This window comes from Aythya ferina, assembly GCF_964211825.1.
Source record: "Aythya ferina genome assembly, chromosome: 14".
NCBI lineage: Eukaryota > Metazoa > Chordata > Aves > Anseriformes > Anatidae > Aythya > Aythya ferina.
The window spans coordinates 16,056,309-16,076,443 of record NC_140312.1 but is presented as its reverse complement, the minus strand read 5'-3'; the positions used below and the strand labels follow the sequence as shown (position 1 = coordinate 16,076,443).

At 38.3% G+C, this 20,135-nt stretch overlaps 1 protein-coding gene across 4 annotated transcripts in view; it reads left to right on the top strand.

Moving 5' to 3' along the window:
• The window catches only part of TENM2 (teneurin transmembrane protein 2), a 1,369,797-nt gene that overhangs the window by 837,074 nt on the left and 512,588 nt on the right, over positions 1 to 20,135 (top strand). For all 4 annotated transcript variants that reach the window (XM_084535365.1, XM_084535362.1, XM_084535363.1 and 1 more), the window contains one exon: positions 9,750 to 10,040. In XM_084535365.1, the coding sequence (XP_084391491.1) occupies positions 9,815 to 10,040 (226 nt within the window). In that variant the 5' untranslated portion in view covers positions 9,750 to 9,814. The remainder of the gene's footprint in view (positions 1 to 9,749; positions 10,041 to 20,135) is intronic.

The following is a 20,135-nucleotide window of genomic DNA, read 5'->3' as shown; positions in this document are numbered from 1 at the left end:
CCATGGAAGCTTTGTCTTTTAGTCATCCTTCAGCTTTCCCCTTTTCCTTAATCTCTTGGCCAGATATCAGAGACTTGCGTAGTGTCCCATGCAATAGTCACAATAGTTAGCAGTTATTCTGAACACCCCCCAGATATCAGAGCCTCAAGGTTTACCCTTCAAGCCCTCTATTGACACGAATTGCTGAAATATTCCTCACAGTAGGTAAACCACTATAACAACTTAAGCTTTTGATCTATTTGATTTTCTTTTCTACCTCAGAATAATGTACTATATATGTGAGTATCACAAAGAACAACTAAAGTTGGTTTTAAGGAACTACAACCAAATCAGCATTGTCAAATGAAATTTGGAAACTTACAGGCTTGCAGTAGGGTTTGGGGGCTTGCGATAGAGCTTGTGATTGTTACTTGTGTTAAACTGTGCTCTTAGTCCCTCTAAATGTTCTTTACTCTAGAACTGTGTTTCATCTTAGGTTCCCTGAGATGGTCTGTGTTGTTAAATGGAATAAGCAGCAAAGCTTGTTCTGCTTTCTGTGGCATACCATTTTTGTGCGATTAAAAATAAAAGTACCTTTATTCTGTTCTCTCATTAATAGAAATGTATGGTAGGAACCCCACTGCAGTAATGCGTGCTGCACCTCTGTGCAGACACTCCTGTAGTCTCTGCCTTATTTTGTGTTGAAGTTTTAAAGTTGGCTTTAAGCCTGCATGCAGAGATAATTTTTCTACTTTTAAAGCATTCGGACAAGTGTGTGTGTTTTTTAACCGGTTGCTTCCTTGAGACTATTCTTGCTTTCTAAACCTCAGCCACACATGATGAAATGGAGATGGCTGGTCTTTTGGCTTATCTGGGAATAGCTCCCCCATGAAATCCTGAGTTTTGTGCTGGAACTGCTTCAGACCTTGCTATATCTTCAGGTGACCGGGGCACCTCCTGCCGGGTGCTGGATGAAGATCACATTGAGAACTTGGGCAGCTGAGGAGCCAGGATGGTTTTATTTCTGACAACTCCACCAAGTGAGCAGTGACTGCTGACAGAGTGACATAAAAAAAACAAACTCTTGTCCACCAGCAAATGACAGACTTTCTTTGGAGGCAGTCTCAAGTGGCTGATAGTAAGCAAAATGATGGTCCAGTCTGGGCGGGCCGCAGAAGAATGTTTCCTTGTGAAAGTGTACATTGAATTAACATACTGTCCTCCATGACTACATAGCCAAACATGTCATAAAGCATGTGGCCTTATCTCTAGAGAGGTTTTCCTCCAGAGTGATGTGGTCTTTTTTTTTTTTTTTTTTTCTTCTTTCTAATTTGGAGATGGAACAGAAGCTGTAGTTAGGTCTGCACAATGATGGTACAATATTAGGAAGAATTTTCTACTTGTTGTCCTGTACTGGTTGATTTGAAAGACTTCCATTTATCAAGGTAATGCTTTCTGTCCTCTTTTGCTATGATAATATGCAAGCAAATCTTATGTTGCAATTTTGGGTGGAACAGCTTTCAGACCTCAATTCTAGCTAGCCCTGCCAGCCGCTAGCTGTGCAAACGCTGGAAATTCACTTCAGAGTTTTTGAGTTACACTTGTTCATTTTGTATAACAGTTGTATTCGTTTTATCCATTGCTGTGATGGTTAATCAATTTTTTATAAAGGAATACACTTTCCTTTATTGACAGATGGAATGACACTTGAGGTATGGTTGCCATCTGAGAAACTTACCTTGCTGCCTTCTGATTTCACTATGCAAAGTTTCGTCACTGTATGTGGTGATAAAGAATTTAAAATATTTCTGAATATGCTTTTATGGAAACTGTTGATATATAATGTCATCTTTTCCATCCACCTTAAATGGTTTTCCATTGTTTTTTTATTCATTTTTCGTTTCCTTACCTTACCTTGAACCTTTGAAACAATGGATCCCTGTAGGAAGTTAGGTTATTTCTGATAAAAATCTGTTTAATGAGTCAGAGAACTCCCAAGTAATGAGGTTAATAGTTGTACACACACAAAAGGACTGTATTTTTTTCTCTTAATTGCTATGAGGAATTTTAAAAATATACCATGTTTTATTATCATCATAAGTTTACACAGCCTTAAAAGTAGTTTCTAATAAAACCTTCTTTAAACATTATTTTACTAGGTTGGCACTGCTAGCAAGGAGAAAGCATATTAAAGCATCTTGTTAATAAGCATGTGAAAATTATTAGTATCAGATTAAGGTAGGGTTCAATAGAGGCTTTAGGGAAAGAAGGACTGTGTTTCTTGCTCAGAATGAGAACGAATAATGTAAATTTAGTGTCAACAGCAGGTGTTGTTCTCAACTGAAATGATAGGTAAAGTACCTAAAATCATAGCTTTTTGCATGATTACTACATTTGGTGAGTTCTAAGAATTGTTTTATAGAGGTCTGAAAATTGCTGAGAAATCTATTCAGCAACAGTATTCTCATAGTAGCATCCTCTGATGAGTTGTACGTTGGAGCTCTGCGTGATCTCAGGTTCTGGAAGAGTTCCCCCTTAACAGCACAGTCATCTATTAAGAATAAACAAGAAGTGAAAGGTGCATGCCTAATAGTTTTCTTTTGGCACATCCCTTACCCAGTGGTACAACTTCTGCTCTGCCAGCAGGAATGAAGGTGCACAGCAGGTATAGAATTATAGAACATTTGAACATAAGTGGAGAAGAGTTAGGAGGGAGCTGTCTTAAAATTCTTGGCATGGACTTGCTTGAGTACGAGAAAAGTATAAGTCCTTTGTCGATTACATTTTTCCAGTATTATAGCACATTGATGTGTTTAATATCAAAACCCTTCAGTCTAACATGGAAGCAGTGTTCAGAGGTTGCAAGACAGCTGATGGATTTGCCTGGATGTGAAGGAAAACACTTGTAGAAATGAACAGCATTCAAATCCATAATTGAAACTTTAGGGATAAATAAGTTTCACGAGAAAATGGAAAGAAAGAGGCCAAAAAGAGGACAGAACATAAGAAAATGCTGGTAGAAAATTAAATGAATGCACAAGTAAGCGTTGGTGAAAGCAAAAGAGAGGAGAATGGCTGGAGGAGCACAACTTGCATAAACTAGCTTGACGCCTTAGCTCCGTTTCTTAGTAGGGTTAATAATCCCATTAACTTAATTGAAGACAACATTGCACCCTAGGATTAGTAGTTTAAAAAAAAGACCACCAATGGACAATTAAATAAAGCAAGTTGTCATTCATTGCATAGACATTTATATTTATCTCACTTCTGTAAATGTTGATCAGTTTGATCTTAATCAAAAATTATTTAGACAATTATTTCCTGACTCAAAAGTATTCTCTAGTGATAGGAAACTGTTATACAGAATCGTTAAAGCATGCTTAACTGCATTGTGTTAATTATGTAGTGATAAATTATTCTACCTTTCTTCATTAGCAGTGTTTTATCAGTAGATAATAGTATTGTTTATTCTTTCTAGGCAGCAGAAGAGTAATAGTGTTGTTTAGGCAATTACTTTTAGCAAACTTGGTCTTTGAAGTGGCCAGTTCATATTAGATCTTTAAATACATTTTGTGAACTTGTTTAGCTATACCAATTTTAAGTCATTACATTAATTGAAAACTTGGCTTGTTGTATTGGACTGTAGGGGCTTGATTCTTTTATTATTTGATTTGACTGCATACGGCCCTGACTGTGTGTAGATAACAATTGTACAATAATCAAGAACAAAGGACTGGAACTCATGTTTCCCAGTGTGCAGCAATCTCATTGCGTGACTTCAGGTGGGTATTTAACTTGCGACACTTAACTTGATTTTCCCATAGAAGGGTCATATATGAGATGGACAGCTCTCATGGCTGTCCTAAAGGCTAATAAGTATTTGTAAATAGTTTTTAGGACTGGACGAATGTTACCATTGGGGGGGAAAATCCCCATTTTTCGATGTGGACGGTGTTTGGAATGGAGGGAAAGTTGTTGCTAGTTTGAGAAAAGAAGGAAAAACACTCCCAAAGAGGAGAAAAACAAGAGCACTTCACACATCTAAGAAACTCCAGGACACCCACAGAATTTTATTCTGTCACTTCCTTTCCTTTACATCAGCCTCAGATTCTTTTTGCTGTTTTATATCTGTGTATCTTGGAAGAAAAGTAGATGTCATTTCAGTCTCACTTATATAACTAGTGATGTTCTGCTTAGTAATATTTCAGAAGGTTTATAAGCCTACCTTTGAAAACATGTTAAACTTTGCTCTTTGTAAATGTCTGTGTGTTTTCATTGCTTTTATCACCTGTTTTTACAAAACTTTGCCATCTTACTAAGTTGGTGCAACACAATGTACTCCTAATGGCTGTTGATTCCAAGATGGGAATCAACCTGATAGTTGGCCATGCTGCACTTTTGACAACCAGTTACTGAAGTACGTCGGATGCAAGTAATATTTTGGGAATCTAAAAGACCTCCAGGTTCACCTAGTCCAACCTCTGACCTAACACTAACAAGCCCTCCACTAAACCCTATCACTAAGCTCTACATCTAAACGTCTTTTGAAGACTTCCAGGGATGGTGACTCCACCACTTCCCTGGGCAGCCTGTTCCAGTGCCTCACAACCCTTTCAGTAAAGAAGTTCTTCCTAACATCTAACCTAAAACTCCCCTGGCTCAACTTAAGCCCATTCCCCCTTGTCCTGTCACCAGCCACGTGGGAGAATAGACCAACCCCCACCTCGCTACAGCCTCCCTTGAGGTACCTGTAGAGAGCGATAAGGTCGCCCCTGAGCCTCCTCTTCTCCAGGCTGAACAAGCCCAGCTCCCTCAGCCGCTCCTCGTAGGACTTGTTCTCCAGGCCCCTCACCAGCTTCGTCGCCCTTCTCTGGACTCGCTCAAGCACCTCGATGTCCTTCTTGTAGCGAGGGGCCCAAAACTGAACACAGTACTCGAGGTGCGGCCTCAGCAGAGCCGAGTACAGGGGGACGATCACCTCCCTAGCCCTGCTGGTCACACTGTTCCTGATACAAGCCAGGATGCCGTTGACCTTCTTGGCCACCTTAGCGCACTGCTGGCTCATATTCAGCCGACTATCAACCAATACTCCCAGGTCCTTCTCTGCTAGGCAGCTCTCCAACCACTCCTCTCCCAGCCTGTAGCTCTGCTTGGGGTTGTTGTGCCCCAGGTGCAGGACCCAGCACTTGGCCTTGTTGAACTTCATGCAGTTGACCTCAGCCCATCGGTGCAGCCTATCCAGATCCTCCTGCAGAGCCTTCCTGCCCTCGAGCAGATCGACACACGCACCTAACTTGGTGTCATATGCGAATTTACTGAGGGTGCACTCGATGCCCTCATCCAGATCATCGATAAAGATATTAAAGAGGACTGGCCCCAGTACTGAGCCCTGGGGGACTCCACTAGTGACCGGCCTCCAACTGGATTTAACTCCATCCACCACGACTCTTTGGGCCCGGCTACCCAGCAAGTTTCTAACCCAAGGAAGCGTATGCAAGTCCAAGCCAAGAGCAGCCAGTTTCTTGAGGAGAATGCTGTGGGAAACAGTGTCAAATTTAAATAATAGATTTAAATAGTTCTGGCATTTTTAAGAAGCTACTGCAGCGCAGAACTCTCCAATGATGATTTGTAGCTAAAAATATTCATGCCTAAGTAGACAGAAAAACATGGCATACATATTTGTTGCAGCATTTGCTTTTGTTGTATTTACAATTTTGACTGCCCTTAATCTGAAAATACTTTATATAGGTTTTATTTCCTTAAAATAAATAAATAAGCTGCTTTTTTCCCCCTGTGGTAAAGAACAACACGTAATGCCTGTAAGCACTGTTTGTCTTTTGCTACTTAACTAAAATCATTCATCAAAACAGTTCTAAAACTGCTGTTTCAAATGTTGTGCTAAACACATCTCATTTTCAGCATGATATCTAGAAAGATTAGCTACACTAAAAGGAAACTTCAGTGTCTGAGTAAAATAAAATAAAAAAAAACACAAACACAAAAACCTGAGAAATCAGAAGGAAGACATCAATAGAAAATGAGTTTACATTATTGTACCAAACAGACTGTCCAAATATACTTGGATTTTCTTAACCAGAAATCACAAACAGCACAATTGTCATCAATGTTATTCTTGCAACAGTCTTCTTATTTCATCTAAAGTTCCATTTTATTTATTTTCTTTTATTAAAAATGCAGAGGCGATCCAGAAGTAAAAGATGTACTTTTCAGTAATATTAAGAGACGTGAAAAATACAGCAGTTAAATAATCCTTTTATTTATTCACTGAAAATTTGTACTGTGTCAAAGCTGAATTATCAATTTTTCCTCATAGTGAACAGCATTTGAATCTCTAAATCACAAGCTTATTTCCAATTGTTATTGATGAAAAGAAGTACAGGCTTTTAAGACCTGCTTTTTTAATGAAGATAGGTACACGGTGTACTATGTGTTTTTTTCTTTTTTAAAAAAAGACTTTCTAATATTGTTTGCACTATTGCAACGTTTTGATCTAGTTGTGCTGGGTTATTTAGGGGCACAAAGTAAATGTGAAGTGCTTTGTTTTCTGTTGAACTTGCAAGTGATTATTGCATTCTGTCTATACTGAGTGGCAGTTCTAATGGCCATGTGCACTGTAATAGTAAGGGATCATTAGAAAATTCAAGAAACAAGCACATAAATAAGATCAGTGTAAGAACCAACTTCAGATTTAAAGGGAGTTTTAGTGTAGGCTTCACTGAGCCATTAAAATTCATTTTGAGTCCTCCCTCCATGCCTCCTATCGATTTGACTTTGCTAACAAAAAGAAGTGGTCAAATGTTTTTAAACAATTTATTTTAAAGAAAACAATTTTTCATTTCTTAGCTTTTTTTTTTCTTCCTTTTTTTTTTTTTTCTTAGCCTGTAGGACACATACAGTGTTTTAATGCTATTGGATATTAATGCTATTGGATTGTTGCACTCTTGCGACCACTGCTATTGTTATGTGCAGATATACAGCTCCTGCATGTGACCACAGGAAAGCTTCCATGGGGTGAATGGTGAGTCTAAAGTTTGTTAGATACGTGTAAGTTGCTGCTTGCCCAATGTAGATCTGTGCATCAGCAGCAGATACAGCTCCAGTCCTCTGATCAGCCTCGTGGCCTACTCTGGACCTGCTCCAACAGATCCACGTCCTTCTTGTGCTGGGGCTGTGGACCTGGATGCAGCACTACAGGTGCTGCAAGGGCAGATTATGGTATCTTACCATTACCCAATATTTTTGTATTTGTAGCATAATTTCGCTAAACTCTATTAAGAAAACTTATTGTGGGAACAATTTCAATTAATTCTATCTGCCTGAGATGATATTTTAATAGGCTAACATCATGGAAATACTCAGAAGCACTATCTCAGTCATAGTAAATCCTTCTTTTTAATGTAACAAGGAAATAGATGTTCTTTCATAAACAATAGAAATAAGGCCAGACAGCTTAAAGTACAACAATCATGAAAAAGAAAAGATGTTTGTTTTTCTGAACTGATAAATAGGCAATACCTTCATATGGAATAGGCTTTTGTAAAGTACAAAACAGTAATGTGAAGACAGACAGAGAGTAATTGCCAGTTTTTGCTCAGTTCTATACTGTATTCATCTGTTTCTGTGTTTTATAACTGTGATGTATTGATATCTGAGTTTGATGAGATAGTATTGAACTGGGATCAAAGAGCCAGGCATTGTTAATCTTCTGAACGATCATTATCTCCTCAAACTTCAAGCAAGGGTTTGTGCCACCAGTGCTAGCAAGGGTATTTATGTGCTTTACACTGCAATAAATATTGCAGGACCAAAGAATTCAGCTGAAGAATAAAGGTATATAGAAGTCAGTTTAGCCACTAGATGTTCAGAGGGGTGAGAAATGGGAAGAATATTTTGGGTGTTTTGTTTTTCTTTAAAGTTTTAACCTTAATCTAATATACCAAAGATAGCCCTACCGTTTTAAGTGCTGAATGCTTTCTGATTTTGTTTTGGCTTTCTGTATGCTGTTTTCCCCTCTGAAATGTAGCATGACAGATGAAAATAAGAGAAAAAAAGAGAAAAGTAAGCATGTTTATACTTTTTATCACTCACAGACTGACAGTACTTGTGGGTGGCTTAAAGCAGCTGTTCCTCCTGGTTACCTGACTTCCTTCTTTAAAATATAGGTGTTAAAAACCACAAGTCTAAATGTCAGAGTCTAAATGAAGCCAAGAAATCTTCTCTCAAGTTCACTAGCAAATCTGGCCAAGTACATTTATCCTTTCATAGGGACATCATTTATTGCAGCCAAAAAGCAAAATACTGAAAGTATTTTAGCCAATACTTACGCCAGTGTTGTGACCCCCTTAAATGTGCTGTGTGAGCAACTGCAGCGATGCAAGACATGCCTGTGTTATGGCTTTTTCATCATCTTTCTGCTGGAGTTGGTAGCTATCGTGGCAGGGGGAATCGTACTCCAGGGCAGTTGAAGCAAGAGCTCTGGCCAGAGCTGGTAGCGGCGGGCAGGGGGGACCTGCTCCCCGTGTCTGGTGGGCACAGAGTTGACACCCCCACAGAGGGGAGCACTGGGAAAGGCAGTGCCTTTGGCTTTCCCAGCTAAATGAGCCACAGCCATTTCCTCACCTCCTTAACTGCATACAGAAAAGCATACGTTTTTTTTTCCAGTTTTGTTTGGTAGCATGTCGATGTGTTTTTTGTGGGCGAAGGTTGCATTTCCAGAAAAAGGTTTTGTCATGAGGGTTTCTAAGAAGCAGTACAGACCTGGGCCTGGGATACCACAAGAGAAAGACATCGATACAAATACCAACTCGAAATAATTAGTACCCAGTGGGTAGGGTGCTCATGCTGACTGTATTTCTTGCTTTCTACAGTATCTTTCATTTTGCAGTTTATGCATGCTAATGGGCATCTATTACAGTGTATATGCCTCAGTAAGTGTGTCCCAGTTAAGTAGACTACAAGAATCTCTCTCTTTCTGGTCCATGAGCAAGAAAATACTTGCAAAATTTTGAAGAACTGCAACTGCCGAGATGGGGAAACTGGTCATCTTGAGGGACAACGAAGAAGATGGTGTGATCATGTTCTGTGGTGCACAAGAGCAGCCACTTCCCACAGTGTACTTAGAGCCTCATAGAAGAGTGGAAATATCGAGTCTCAGAAGGATCGCTGGAGATGTCTGGTCCAAACTTTTTGTCAGAACAGGGCCTTAGATTTCAGGGGCAATAAAATTACTTTCTGCTGCTTGTGAACATGCTGTTAAAGCATAACGTACACTACTGTTATGCATTAATACTGAGTAGGAATAATCTTCTATGTGCAACTGTCCTGCAAGGTTCATTCTAAATTGCAAGCCCTCCTGTAAGAAAGGAAATATTTAAAGCTGGTTTTGGTCTGATTTTCTTTGCACTGTTGTATAACAGGAAGAAATACTATGCTGTCATTTCCATATTGTTATCTCTGCTCATTCAAAAAATCAGAAGATAACTGTTTTTGCTTTATCATTATATTTTAAACTTTTCAGTATGATGATCATTTAGATAAAATGCAGTTCTGATACAGAATTTGATTTTTCTCTTTTTATTTTTTTTTCCCTCGTACCCTTCTATTCAGGTCAATTATTTCAATTTCTAGGGATACATGATGTGTGTCTTTTTTTTCCTCTCAAGCTGTGCTGAATTTTTCTTCAAGGATACATTGGGAAAATAGAATAAAACAAAATGTTGCTCATTTTGTGTTATCCTTTAATTTTCTAGGTGATAGTGACTGACCCCAAATACGAGAGCGGCTTTTCTGAAAACAATCTATCTGACAGACAACAATGGACATAAAAGATCGAAGACACCGCTCTTTGACGAGGGGCCGGTGTGGGAAGGAATGTCGCTATACCAGCTCTTCACTGGACAGTGAAGACTGCAGAGTCCCAACACAGAAGTCCTACAGCTCAAGTGAGACTCTGAAAGCTTATGATCATGACACCAGGATGCACTATGGAAATCGTGTTTCTGACCTGGTTCACAGGGAGTCAGATGAGTTTCCAAGACAAGGTATGTTTCAAGTCAGAACTGTTTTCTTCTACAGTAATCCTTGGTAGACATTTATGTTATTTGTTGTACTGTACCAGTTTTACAAGGAGTTTCAATGAAATAGCTGTAGGAAAATGGATGCTGTTTTACCATTTCTTCAAACTAGCAACTGTTTTGTGTTAAAGTAGGAAGCTCTTTCTCTTAGATCTCTGATATTGTTGGAATTCACCATTTGTAAATGAACCAAAGCAGGATCCGCCATTCAAAACATTTGAAAACAAATGCTAGCAACTCTTAGTCAGGTCTTGTGTTTGTTTTGTGTCTTGGGATATGCTAATGATATATTCAGTTTTCTAGATTGATTTTTAGTAATAATAATGGAGCTTTCACTTAAACTTGTCTTTCTTTGACAGGGTACCTGTGCTGGAAAGATAACTAAAACACTGTTATGGTAAAACACCATATGGTCAATGTATATTAATTACTAATGAGGTGCCTTGGCATTCCTTTCCTCTTCTAACTGCTCCGTAATTTACATGTGTGAATGCTGTTTCCTCTGGCTTCATTTTGTCACTGCTTACTCTTACTGCTTACCCTTTACCTCATGAAAACTGGAAGGAGGAAACCCATCCAATTACTTTTATAATTGGCTATAGTGTGTTATCACAACACCGGGGTCCTACAACTAGTATTTGAAATAACCTGCCTGTGTGAACTTGTAAGCAAGGCTGTTATGTTGTCTTTTTACAAAATATTCCTAGCTTTAAATGTGTTATATTTAATGAATGAATGAATTAACAGTCTAAACATTTTTAGTTGAAAAAGTCTTCTTTCCTATCTATGTATGCTTTTGTACTATACACATACATGCATGCATGCATGTAGTTATACTTTCATTTTGGTATTTACTTGTCTTTGTAAATCTTTGTCTTCGTAAGTCTTTGTGTTGAAACCATTACTGAATGTTATTTCACAGGAACAGTGTTTAATCATCTGGTTAACTTGACCAGGTAGCCTGATTAAATTGTCCGTCAGTCAACAATTAGATGTGGTTGCTTTTAAAATAAATTACTTGGCTTAGTTTTATTTCAAGAATTGGGTACAGTCTAGATACAGGAAGGTACAGACAGTACTGAGGCATAAAAGTATAGCTCTTTTGAGCCCCTTTGAACAGAAGGTAAATTATCTAGTACACACTTAATTGCTAAAATTATTATTTCATATGTGTGCTTGTTAATGGCATATGATTGTTCTCTACTAAATACTTCTAGTGTTGTGACTACCGTGTTTTATGTAACTCAGGAAATTCTAGGAGGTTATCCCACTTCTCTGTGGAGATAACTCTGTAATCTCCTGTCTAATAAAAAGTCATTTTTTTATACTTCCTATCATGCCATACAACTTGTTTAAAGCATTCTGCGGGCAGTCAGTGTCTGCCTTCACCTTTAAATCAAAGTATCTATTAATTTGCATCATTAATTAAACCCTTGTCTAATCCCTTGTTTCTCTTGCATTTGTGTACAGACATTTTAAAGTGTTTGCATTGTGCTCTGTCTGTCAAACACCCAGTTCTCTTTTCTGAGGTAATCTCTGTTCTTGTAAGGTCTTTCTTTGCTTAGACATATTTACCTAGAGATAGCGCATCAGACTGCAACTAGATCATACAAGCTACTGGAGCCATTTTCTCTGTGGGTTGTTCAGCCTTTGTGTACAGGAGTCATCTAAATATTACTTCTCCCTATCTGGATGATTGATGCTTCAGCTCAAGTGCCTCATTTTAGTTTCCAGGTCATTATTCGACATTTCATGAGGGTGTTCTTTTTTTCTTGATTACTGATTTGACAACTGTTCATCCTCCTCCTGTTCTTAATGTGTTCTTATCTGCCCTCTTTATGAAGGGGAGTGCAAATTGTTGGTAACTGAATTGAAACGCTCCACAGACTTGTTCCTGCTAGTCTGTGTTGTTATGCCCAGATGAATAAAGTTTATTTTAGAGAGCTAAAGTATTTTTTTTCTCATAATAATAATAATAAAATCAGTAATTCCTTACTTTCCTGCTTCTGTTAATGTTAGAAAAAAATTCTTTAGAAAATCTGTTAGTAAAGTTCTTTTACTGACATTAATATTTGAGGTAACTTGGAAAGTAGATATAGATTAAGACTTGGGACATGCTCTATTTTTATACGTTGATTTTATCTGGATCTAAGTGTGGTTCATACATTAGGAAATACTGTTCATTACATTTTACGCAGTTTCCAGCTGCAGACGTCTAGAAATTTGTACATGTAAATTTATTCTAAATTTGAGTGGGTATTTTGATGGGATTAAATTCTTTAGGAAATAAACATGCTTTAAATAAATAGTCTTTAGGGATTTTTTTATTCTTCCATTATAAAAGACTGGAGTATTTCTTAAGCAATTTTAGGTATTTTGCTCAGTGTTTTTGTCTTTTCCATTAGTAAAATGGGAGATGTGGTGATTGGTGGCCGCCTTGGTCATAGCGACCATGAAGTGGTTGAGTTCAAAATTTACGGTGACAGAAGGAAAAGTGCCACCAAAACCTCATCCCTAGATTTGGGGAAAGCGGACTTCAGGCTGCTCAAGGAACTAGTCAGCAAGGTCCCCTGGGAAACTGCTTTTGAAGGCCTCGATGTCCACCAGTGCTGGTCACTCTTTAAGAGATGCCTCCTAGAAGCACAAGATCAGGCAATTCCAAAATATCGCAAGTCAGGCAGGTGGGGCAGGAGGCCGGCGTGGCTGACCAGGAACGTTCTAATGGAGATTAGGCGGAAACAGAGAGTGTTTCGCTACTGGAAGGAGGGCCAGGCATCATGGAAAGAATACAGGGATGCTGTTCGTGTTTGTAGGGAGAAAGTTCGAGTGGCCAAAGCACAGCTAGAGTTGAAGCTGGCTGTGTCTGTGAGAGAAAATAAAAAGGGTTTTTTTAGATATGTAAATGGAAAAAGGAGAACTAAAGAATACATAGGGCCGCTCCTTGATAGGGAAGGTCTCCTCACAGACGATGACGTAGGCAAAGCAGAGACGCTTAACGCCTTCTTTGCCTCTGTCTTCAATGCCGATGATGGGCTTCGGGACCCAGGGTGCCCTGAGCTGGAGGGCCGGGACGGTGGGGATGACAAACTCCCAACTGACCCTGAACGTGTGTGGGATTTGCTACTCCACCTGGATCCCTACAAGTCCATGGGTCCAGATGGGATTCATCCCCAGGTGCTGAAAGAGCTGGCAGACGTCATCGTGGAACCTCTCTCCATTATTTTTCAACGATCCTGGGAATTTGGAGAGGTCCCGGTAGACTGGAAGCTGGCAAATGTTGTGCCGATTTTCAAGAAGGGTCAGAAAGAAGACCCTAGCAATTACAGGCCTGTCAGTCTCACGTCAGTGCCTGGTAAAATCATGGAGAAGTTGGTTCTCGAACTTATTGAGGCGCACCTGGGGGACAAAGCAGTCATTGGTCCCAGCCAGCATGGGTTTGTGAAGGGTAGGTCCTGCCTAACTAACCTGATTTCCTTTTATGATAAGATCACCCGTATGGTGGACCAAGGGAAACCAGCTGATGTGATTTTTTTGGACTTCAGCAAGGCTTTTGACACGGTTTCCCATAGGATCCTACTGGACAAAATGTCCACCATACAGCTAAATAAAAACATCATACGATGGGTGAGCAATTGGCTAACGGGCAGGGCCCAAAGGGTTATGGTAAATGGGGCTGCGTCAGGCTGGCGGGCGGTCACCAGTGGGGTCCCTCAAGGCTCCATTTTAGGGCCGGTACTTTTCAATATTTTTATAAACGATCTGGATGTAGGAATAGAAGGTATTTTGAGCAAGTTTGCTGATGACACCAAACTTGGAGGAGTTGTGGACTCGAATGAGGGTGGAAAGGCCTTGCAGAGGGATCTGGATAGGTTGGAGAGCTGGGCGATCACCAACCGCATGAAGTTTAATAAGAGCAAGTGCCGGGTCCTGCACCTGGGACGGGGAAACCCTGGCTGCACATACAGACTGGGCGATGAGACGCTGGAGAGCAGCCTAGAAGAGAGGGATCTGGGGGTCGTGGTAGACAGCAAGTTGAATATGAGGCAGCAGTGTGCCCTGGCAGCCAGGAGGGCCAACCGTGTCCTGGGGTGCATCAAGCACGGCATCGCTAGTAGGTCAAGGGAGGTGATTGTTCCACTCTACTCTGCGCTGGTGCGGCCTCACCTCGAGTACTGTGTGCAGTTCTGGGCACCACAGTATAAAAAGGACATGAAACTGTTGGAGAGTGTCCAGAGGAGGGCTACGAAGATGGTGAAAGGCCTGGAGGGGAAGACATACGAAGAACGGCTGAGGTCACTGGGCCTGTTCAGCCTGGAGAAGAGGAGGCTGAGGGGAGACCTCATCACAGTCTACAACTTCCTCATAAGGGGGTGTCGAGAGGCAGGAGACCTTTTCTCCATTAACATCAGTGACAGGACCCGCGGGAACGGGGTTAAGCTGAGGCAGGGGAAGTTTAGGCTGGACGTCAGGAGGGGGTTCTTCACAGAGAGGGTGGTTGCACACTGGAACAGGCTCCCCAGGGAAGTGGTCACTGCACCGAGCCTGTCTGAATTTAAGAAGAGATTGGACTGTGCACTTAGTCACATGGTCTGAACTTTTGGGTAGACCTGTGCGGTGTCAGGAGTTGGACTTGATGATCCTTAAGGGTCCCTTCCAACTCAGGATATTCTATGATTCTATGATTCTAGTATAGCTATAGTCTTGTCAAAAAGAGATGCTGTATCTGGTTTTGGTTAACCTTGACACTGGAACTACTCAAAGCAGTTATTTTTAGCTGTTTTCTGATCATAAGGTGTTTGGTTTTCAAAATGTTATGCAAAAGACCAAGTTGTACCACCATTTTTGTTTACAAGGTCTTCACAATGAAATGCTTGTAACACAAGCTATACTCAGAGCTCAGAAGTCTGAAACAGATCATCTTGGTTTGGTTTAGCTTTTAGTTGTCCTTCAGTTCTGGCTTGGTACTCTCATTGTTCATGAAAAGAGAGTGTTGAAATATAAATATCTCTCAAGGTTAGTATCAATAAAGCAAATGTTAGGAACGCTGATGGCAGTTTAGATCTGAGAATATAACTTAAAATCTTTGTCATTGATTGCAAGTTTTGAATAAGCTTTTTCTGCACGTTGTTGACAAATCCACCTACCAAAGAAAGTTCCTCTCTATTTTAGGTGCCACTTCTGGTATGTTATTTGGAAGTTTTGCTGTGAAGGCATGAAGGATGACAAGACTTTCTGTTATGCAAAGTACTTTAGTCTGGCATTACTTTTATTGTCCTTTTTCCTAACATAATTTTATCTGTGATTTTTCTAAACAATGAAATTCTCTTTTTGAGGTCTGTTTTTTGACATAATAGTGTTAATACAAATAATTCAGAATAGGTTTAGTATCTGTGTCAAACGTATTTTCTGATCACCCTCAAAAGAGGTCTTCAGATTCTTGGCTAAAATTACGTGTCAGGTGTACAGTTAAACTATTAGTTTGCCTGAGATTTTCCCCAGTATTAAGCTATATTTGTTATCTAGTACCTGCATTGGATATTCATTAGTCAATCAATCTGAAAAATTAAGATCTTCAGTGTATGAGAGAGCATTCTAGCATTACAAGTTGCCTTAAAAGTTGAGGACTCCTTTTTGAATGCAGTATTTTAAGATGAATAGGAACTTGTGACGTATCCTAGCAGAAGGTAGAAATTAGTGATTTTTTTTTTCTGTATGCCATGTAATTTTACATCAAAAAGAACCAGTTATCTTTCTTTCACATATATATATATATTTATATTATTTAAAGAAAATACCATCTTTCTGACTTCATCTGCTGATACAGCATGGTGAATGAAGGTAGATCTCCTTTAAGGAAAAAAAAAAAAAAAGATTGTGGAAAAACATTCCTTAAAGAGGTTGCTTTGAAAGGCAGGCTTTCTTCCTGTATGCTTTGTAACCAAACTGTGCTTAAAAGAGCGCTCTCTCCAGAGTTATTGGAGTTTAAACTGGGTTTCAAATGGGTGATTGCAAACATTAGTATTCTGCAGTTCCTCACTTGGCATTCATAGCTCATAGCTTTTGTATTTCTGCATGAGCCAAATGCCAGGCTTCATCTGATGCAAAATTTATTACCCAGCAGTTATACTGAATTGACTGCTTTCTCATTCTCAGGTCAGATCTAGTTTAGCAGTAAATCTCTGCTGTGAAATGTAAGAACAAATAGAATATATGTTTGGAGTTACTAAAGTAAGTTGAAACAACACAATGATATTAGACTGGGCCCAATGGTCTTCTAAAATATTTTGACATTTTTTTTTTTTTTTAACCACAGTTAATTATCTTGCTTTGTATGTCTTAGCATCTCTTTTTGCATGCTGAGATAATTTCAGTAAAGAACAGGCAATACCTTTCTGTACATCAGCTTTTTTTTTTAATTTCCATATACTTAAAAATCTGTGCTTTTTTGTATTCTATTTGAAATATGAACAGGAATTAGAAAAAAGTAACATGTTGTAACAATAGCTATAAATTTGTCCTTTAAACTGCCCATTCTTTTTATTAACATCTAATAGATAACTGTTATTACAGTAAAATCCTGGGAGAGTGGGAATTGAGCATAATGCAGTCAGTTTTCGTTCACATGAAGTTGTGTCAGTGTGCCATGCTATTCAGAATTTCTTGGGTGTTTCATACTGTATACATTTTATTTTTACAGACTACTTTAGGACAGCACTGATAGCTGCAAAAAATAAACGTTGTTTTCTTGTCTTGTTCTTCTTCGCATCGTAAGTCTGTCACCAAATACTTTACTGGGAGACATTTGAAGGAGCACATTGCAATAAGAGCATTTCATAGGAGTGGTTAAGGTTGGCCAGGTTTTAAGTCTACATGGTCAGGTATTCTCTGTCCAGCAGTAACTAATGTACTGCTATACTTAAGTGATAGTTGCTGTTAGGGGTTCTCAGGGTAACTGAGCTTTGTCTCTTTGTTTATATTCCTAATAGCACCAAGATGAGGTTTCAGGCCTTCTGCAGTCAGGCATGAATTGTACTCAACTATTAGGTTCAAATTAGTTTATCCCTTCCAGATCCAACAGAATTTCACTGATTTTAGTTCTAATTTTTCTTTCTAAAACCTGTGACCTTTTTAAAATTAAATGTTTCTCCATACATAGATTTGAATTAAAAATGTTACAGGAAACCTTTCCTTATATTCTATTTGGAGAGGAATCACATCTTTTAGTTTTCTTTTGTTGTGTCAGTTTATGAGTAGCTTTCTGGCATATGATTCTTTTTGGTATATCCATACTTGTACATAACTCATACATAACTTGTACATAACCCGAGATGGAGGCAGGTGGGAGAAGCTTAAGGAGGAAGCCTTTAATATCAAATCATATGTAGGGTATCTTGTGCAAGGGAAAAAGGCCTCAAGGCAAACTTCCTGTTATAACCTGTGCACACAAGTAACTTGTACTGCTGTTGGACAAAGATTTACTTTGGTTTTAATGGTTAGCTGAGAGATATGCGATCCTAGTGTAAAATATTTATTAAGGTGAGACAACATATATATATATACATGTATACACCTTAATTAATAAAGCAAATATATTGACCAAAACCTTCCTCCTCTGCCTTCCTCTTCCCCAATTCATAAAAGACTGTGTAGTTCTCATTGTAACTTGATAACTTGATTTAAACACTTTGCATTTGTTTCTTTTTTTTTTTTTTTTTTTTTTGATTAATGTATATTTTATCATCTTTATCATCTTTATGCATTAATTTCTTTAGGCTTGCTTTCTAACTTGTACTGACAATGTTGGTAGCATTAATAATAGATCTACATAGCAGCAGTACTAGACAAGCAAATAAGTTAAAAGAATAAACCTAAACACCCCTCCCTAAGAATGCTTTTAGAAGAAGAAAACACAAGAAAATCTAACCCAAAATCTAATGTGTCTCTTCTCATTTTTACTGTAGCATAAGTCAAGTGATCTTTAGAGATGTAGCATTAAGATCTATTAATAAATATGAGGTAAACTAAAACTGTGGCTGTTTTAGAACAGAGTTGCAATAACATAAGATCATAAGAAAACTTCTGTGTAATTCTCAGGATGGTTGAAGTGGCTTTTCAGGGAAACATTACGGAATAGGCTCAGTTTTGAGGGTGCTCCGAAATACCTATGCATTCAGAGTTTTCTGTTCTTTTTTTTCTTCTGTTCTTTTTTTTTTTTTTTTAATTTATTTTTTCTTTCCCCTTTGAACAGCAATCTCCCTGATATATAAAGGATAGTTTAAACTGGGTGATCTTGAGAATCTCTTACTTTACGCTTCCCTTTCTCTTTCTTTTCCCTTCCATCCTTTCTTGGTGCCTTACCGTTTTATAGCTTTACGTGTTGTAACTTAATTTTCTGGGTCTGGTGGCCCAGACCTGCTGGAACTAATCATAGAGCAGTTAGATTTTCTAACACAGGCTTTTTGAATTAAGGTGCAACTCTTGCTCTCATATCGATTTGACTAGTTGAGCCAGCATATGTATCAGCATCTTGGCCATTAGGAGTCCTCCTCTGAGACTGTACATAGATACTGAATTACAGGGGATGCACTCCAGCCTGCAGGACTAGGCACTGCAGAGATAGCCATTGCAATTCAGCATGTTGAGGTGTTTAAAATTTCATTACTATGGAAAGACAATAATCAACTAATAGGTTAAAAACACAATGTGATCAATTGTGATAAAGTATTACCAGGATTCTTGTTCTGGGTGAGCCTAATAAAGACGAAGATGGAGTTTAATAAACTACTGTCTTCAAAAACTTTTCATTGAGAACCTATGAAGCTGACAGAGAACTCCAGTAATAATTAATATGACCAGTGCTGGAAAACAGACTGCTATTCTAATATTAATATGTATTTGTAGAATGAGCAACAAACAGCTAGACATAATATGTGAATTCTGTGTACCCACACAGTTTCTCTCTGGGAATAATTTGTTATTCTTGGCAGTTTTTCTCCAGTGATCATTATTACAAGTCAGTATTGTTTGCAGTCTAAATTACAGAATTTGAATGCAGGGATTTCTGATGTAAATATATAGGCATGTATAGATTCACACTTTTCCCTTCTGCCTTCCCCACCTGCTAAAACACCTTCTTTTTTTTTTTTTAATTATTTTTTTAATTTTTATTTTATTTTTATTATTATTATTATAGCTGCTATGTTGGACTTCTCATTGACTCATGATTATTGTTAAACTAGTTTTCTTATTTTTAACCATTTACAGCTACTACATGAACGTCATGTAAACTAGGTAAAAAGGGTAAGTTCTTAAATTAAACACTATCAATTCAGGAAGTTAGCATGTACAGTCAGTAAAATAATTTTTTAGAGAGCTGTGGGGCTACTCTTGAACAGGGTCAGTAACCATTTTAATCCAATAGCCTTTCAAAACTTACTGGAAAAGTACTTCCTATGTATTACAGTTACAGGTTTGTATCAAGCAGCAAGATACTGTGCTTCAAAACAAAAGAGTAGCGTTTGCTCCCTATAAGACTAGGGCCTATGAACATTGGAAAAAATACTTTGATACTTTGTTCTCCTTATCCCTTAGTTTGAGTACATAATAGAATTCTAAAACCTTGGCTACTGTAAGTAATAATTTCTGATTTTCTTAGACCTTCTCTATTTTTTAATTATTTTTTTCCAAACTCTTCAAATATTTTTGTAATATTTAGGCACATTGATGTGTTTTTTTTTTTCTCATATTTAAATCCATCATAAAAGGAATATTTTATTCTAAGGAGATAAATAATACTTTTCTAAATAAATACTCTAAATGAATATGCTTACTGATACAATTTCTTGGTTCACCCTGATAACAAAAATGGCTAAATACACAAGCTCTGCACACATTCCACATTGTTAGTGTTTCTGTCATTAGAAGGCTCTGCAGTTACATAGATATTTTTTAGGGCATGTTTTCCAGTCAAATGTGTTTGGAGAAGGGACTGATTATTTTTGAATTTTCTCAAGCTGATGAAAAGAATATACACACGACCATGAAAATCTCAGACTTAAAAAG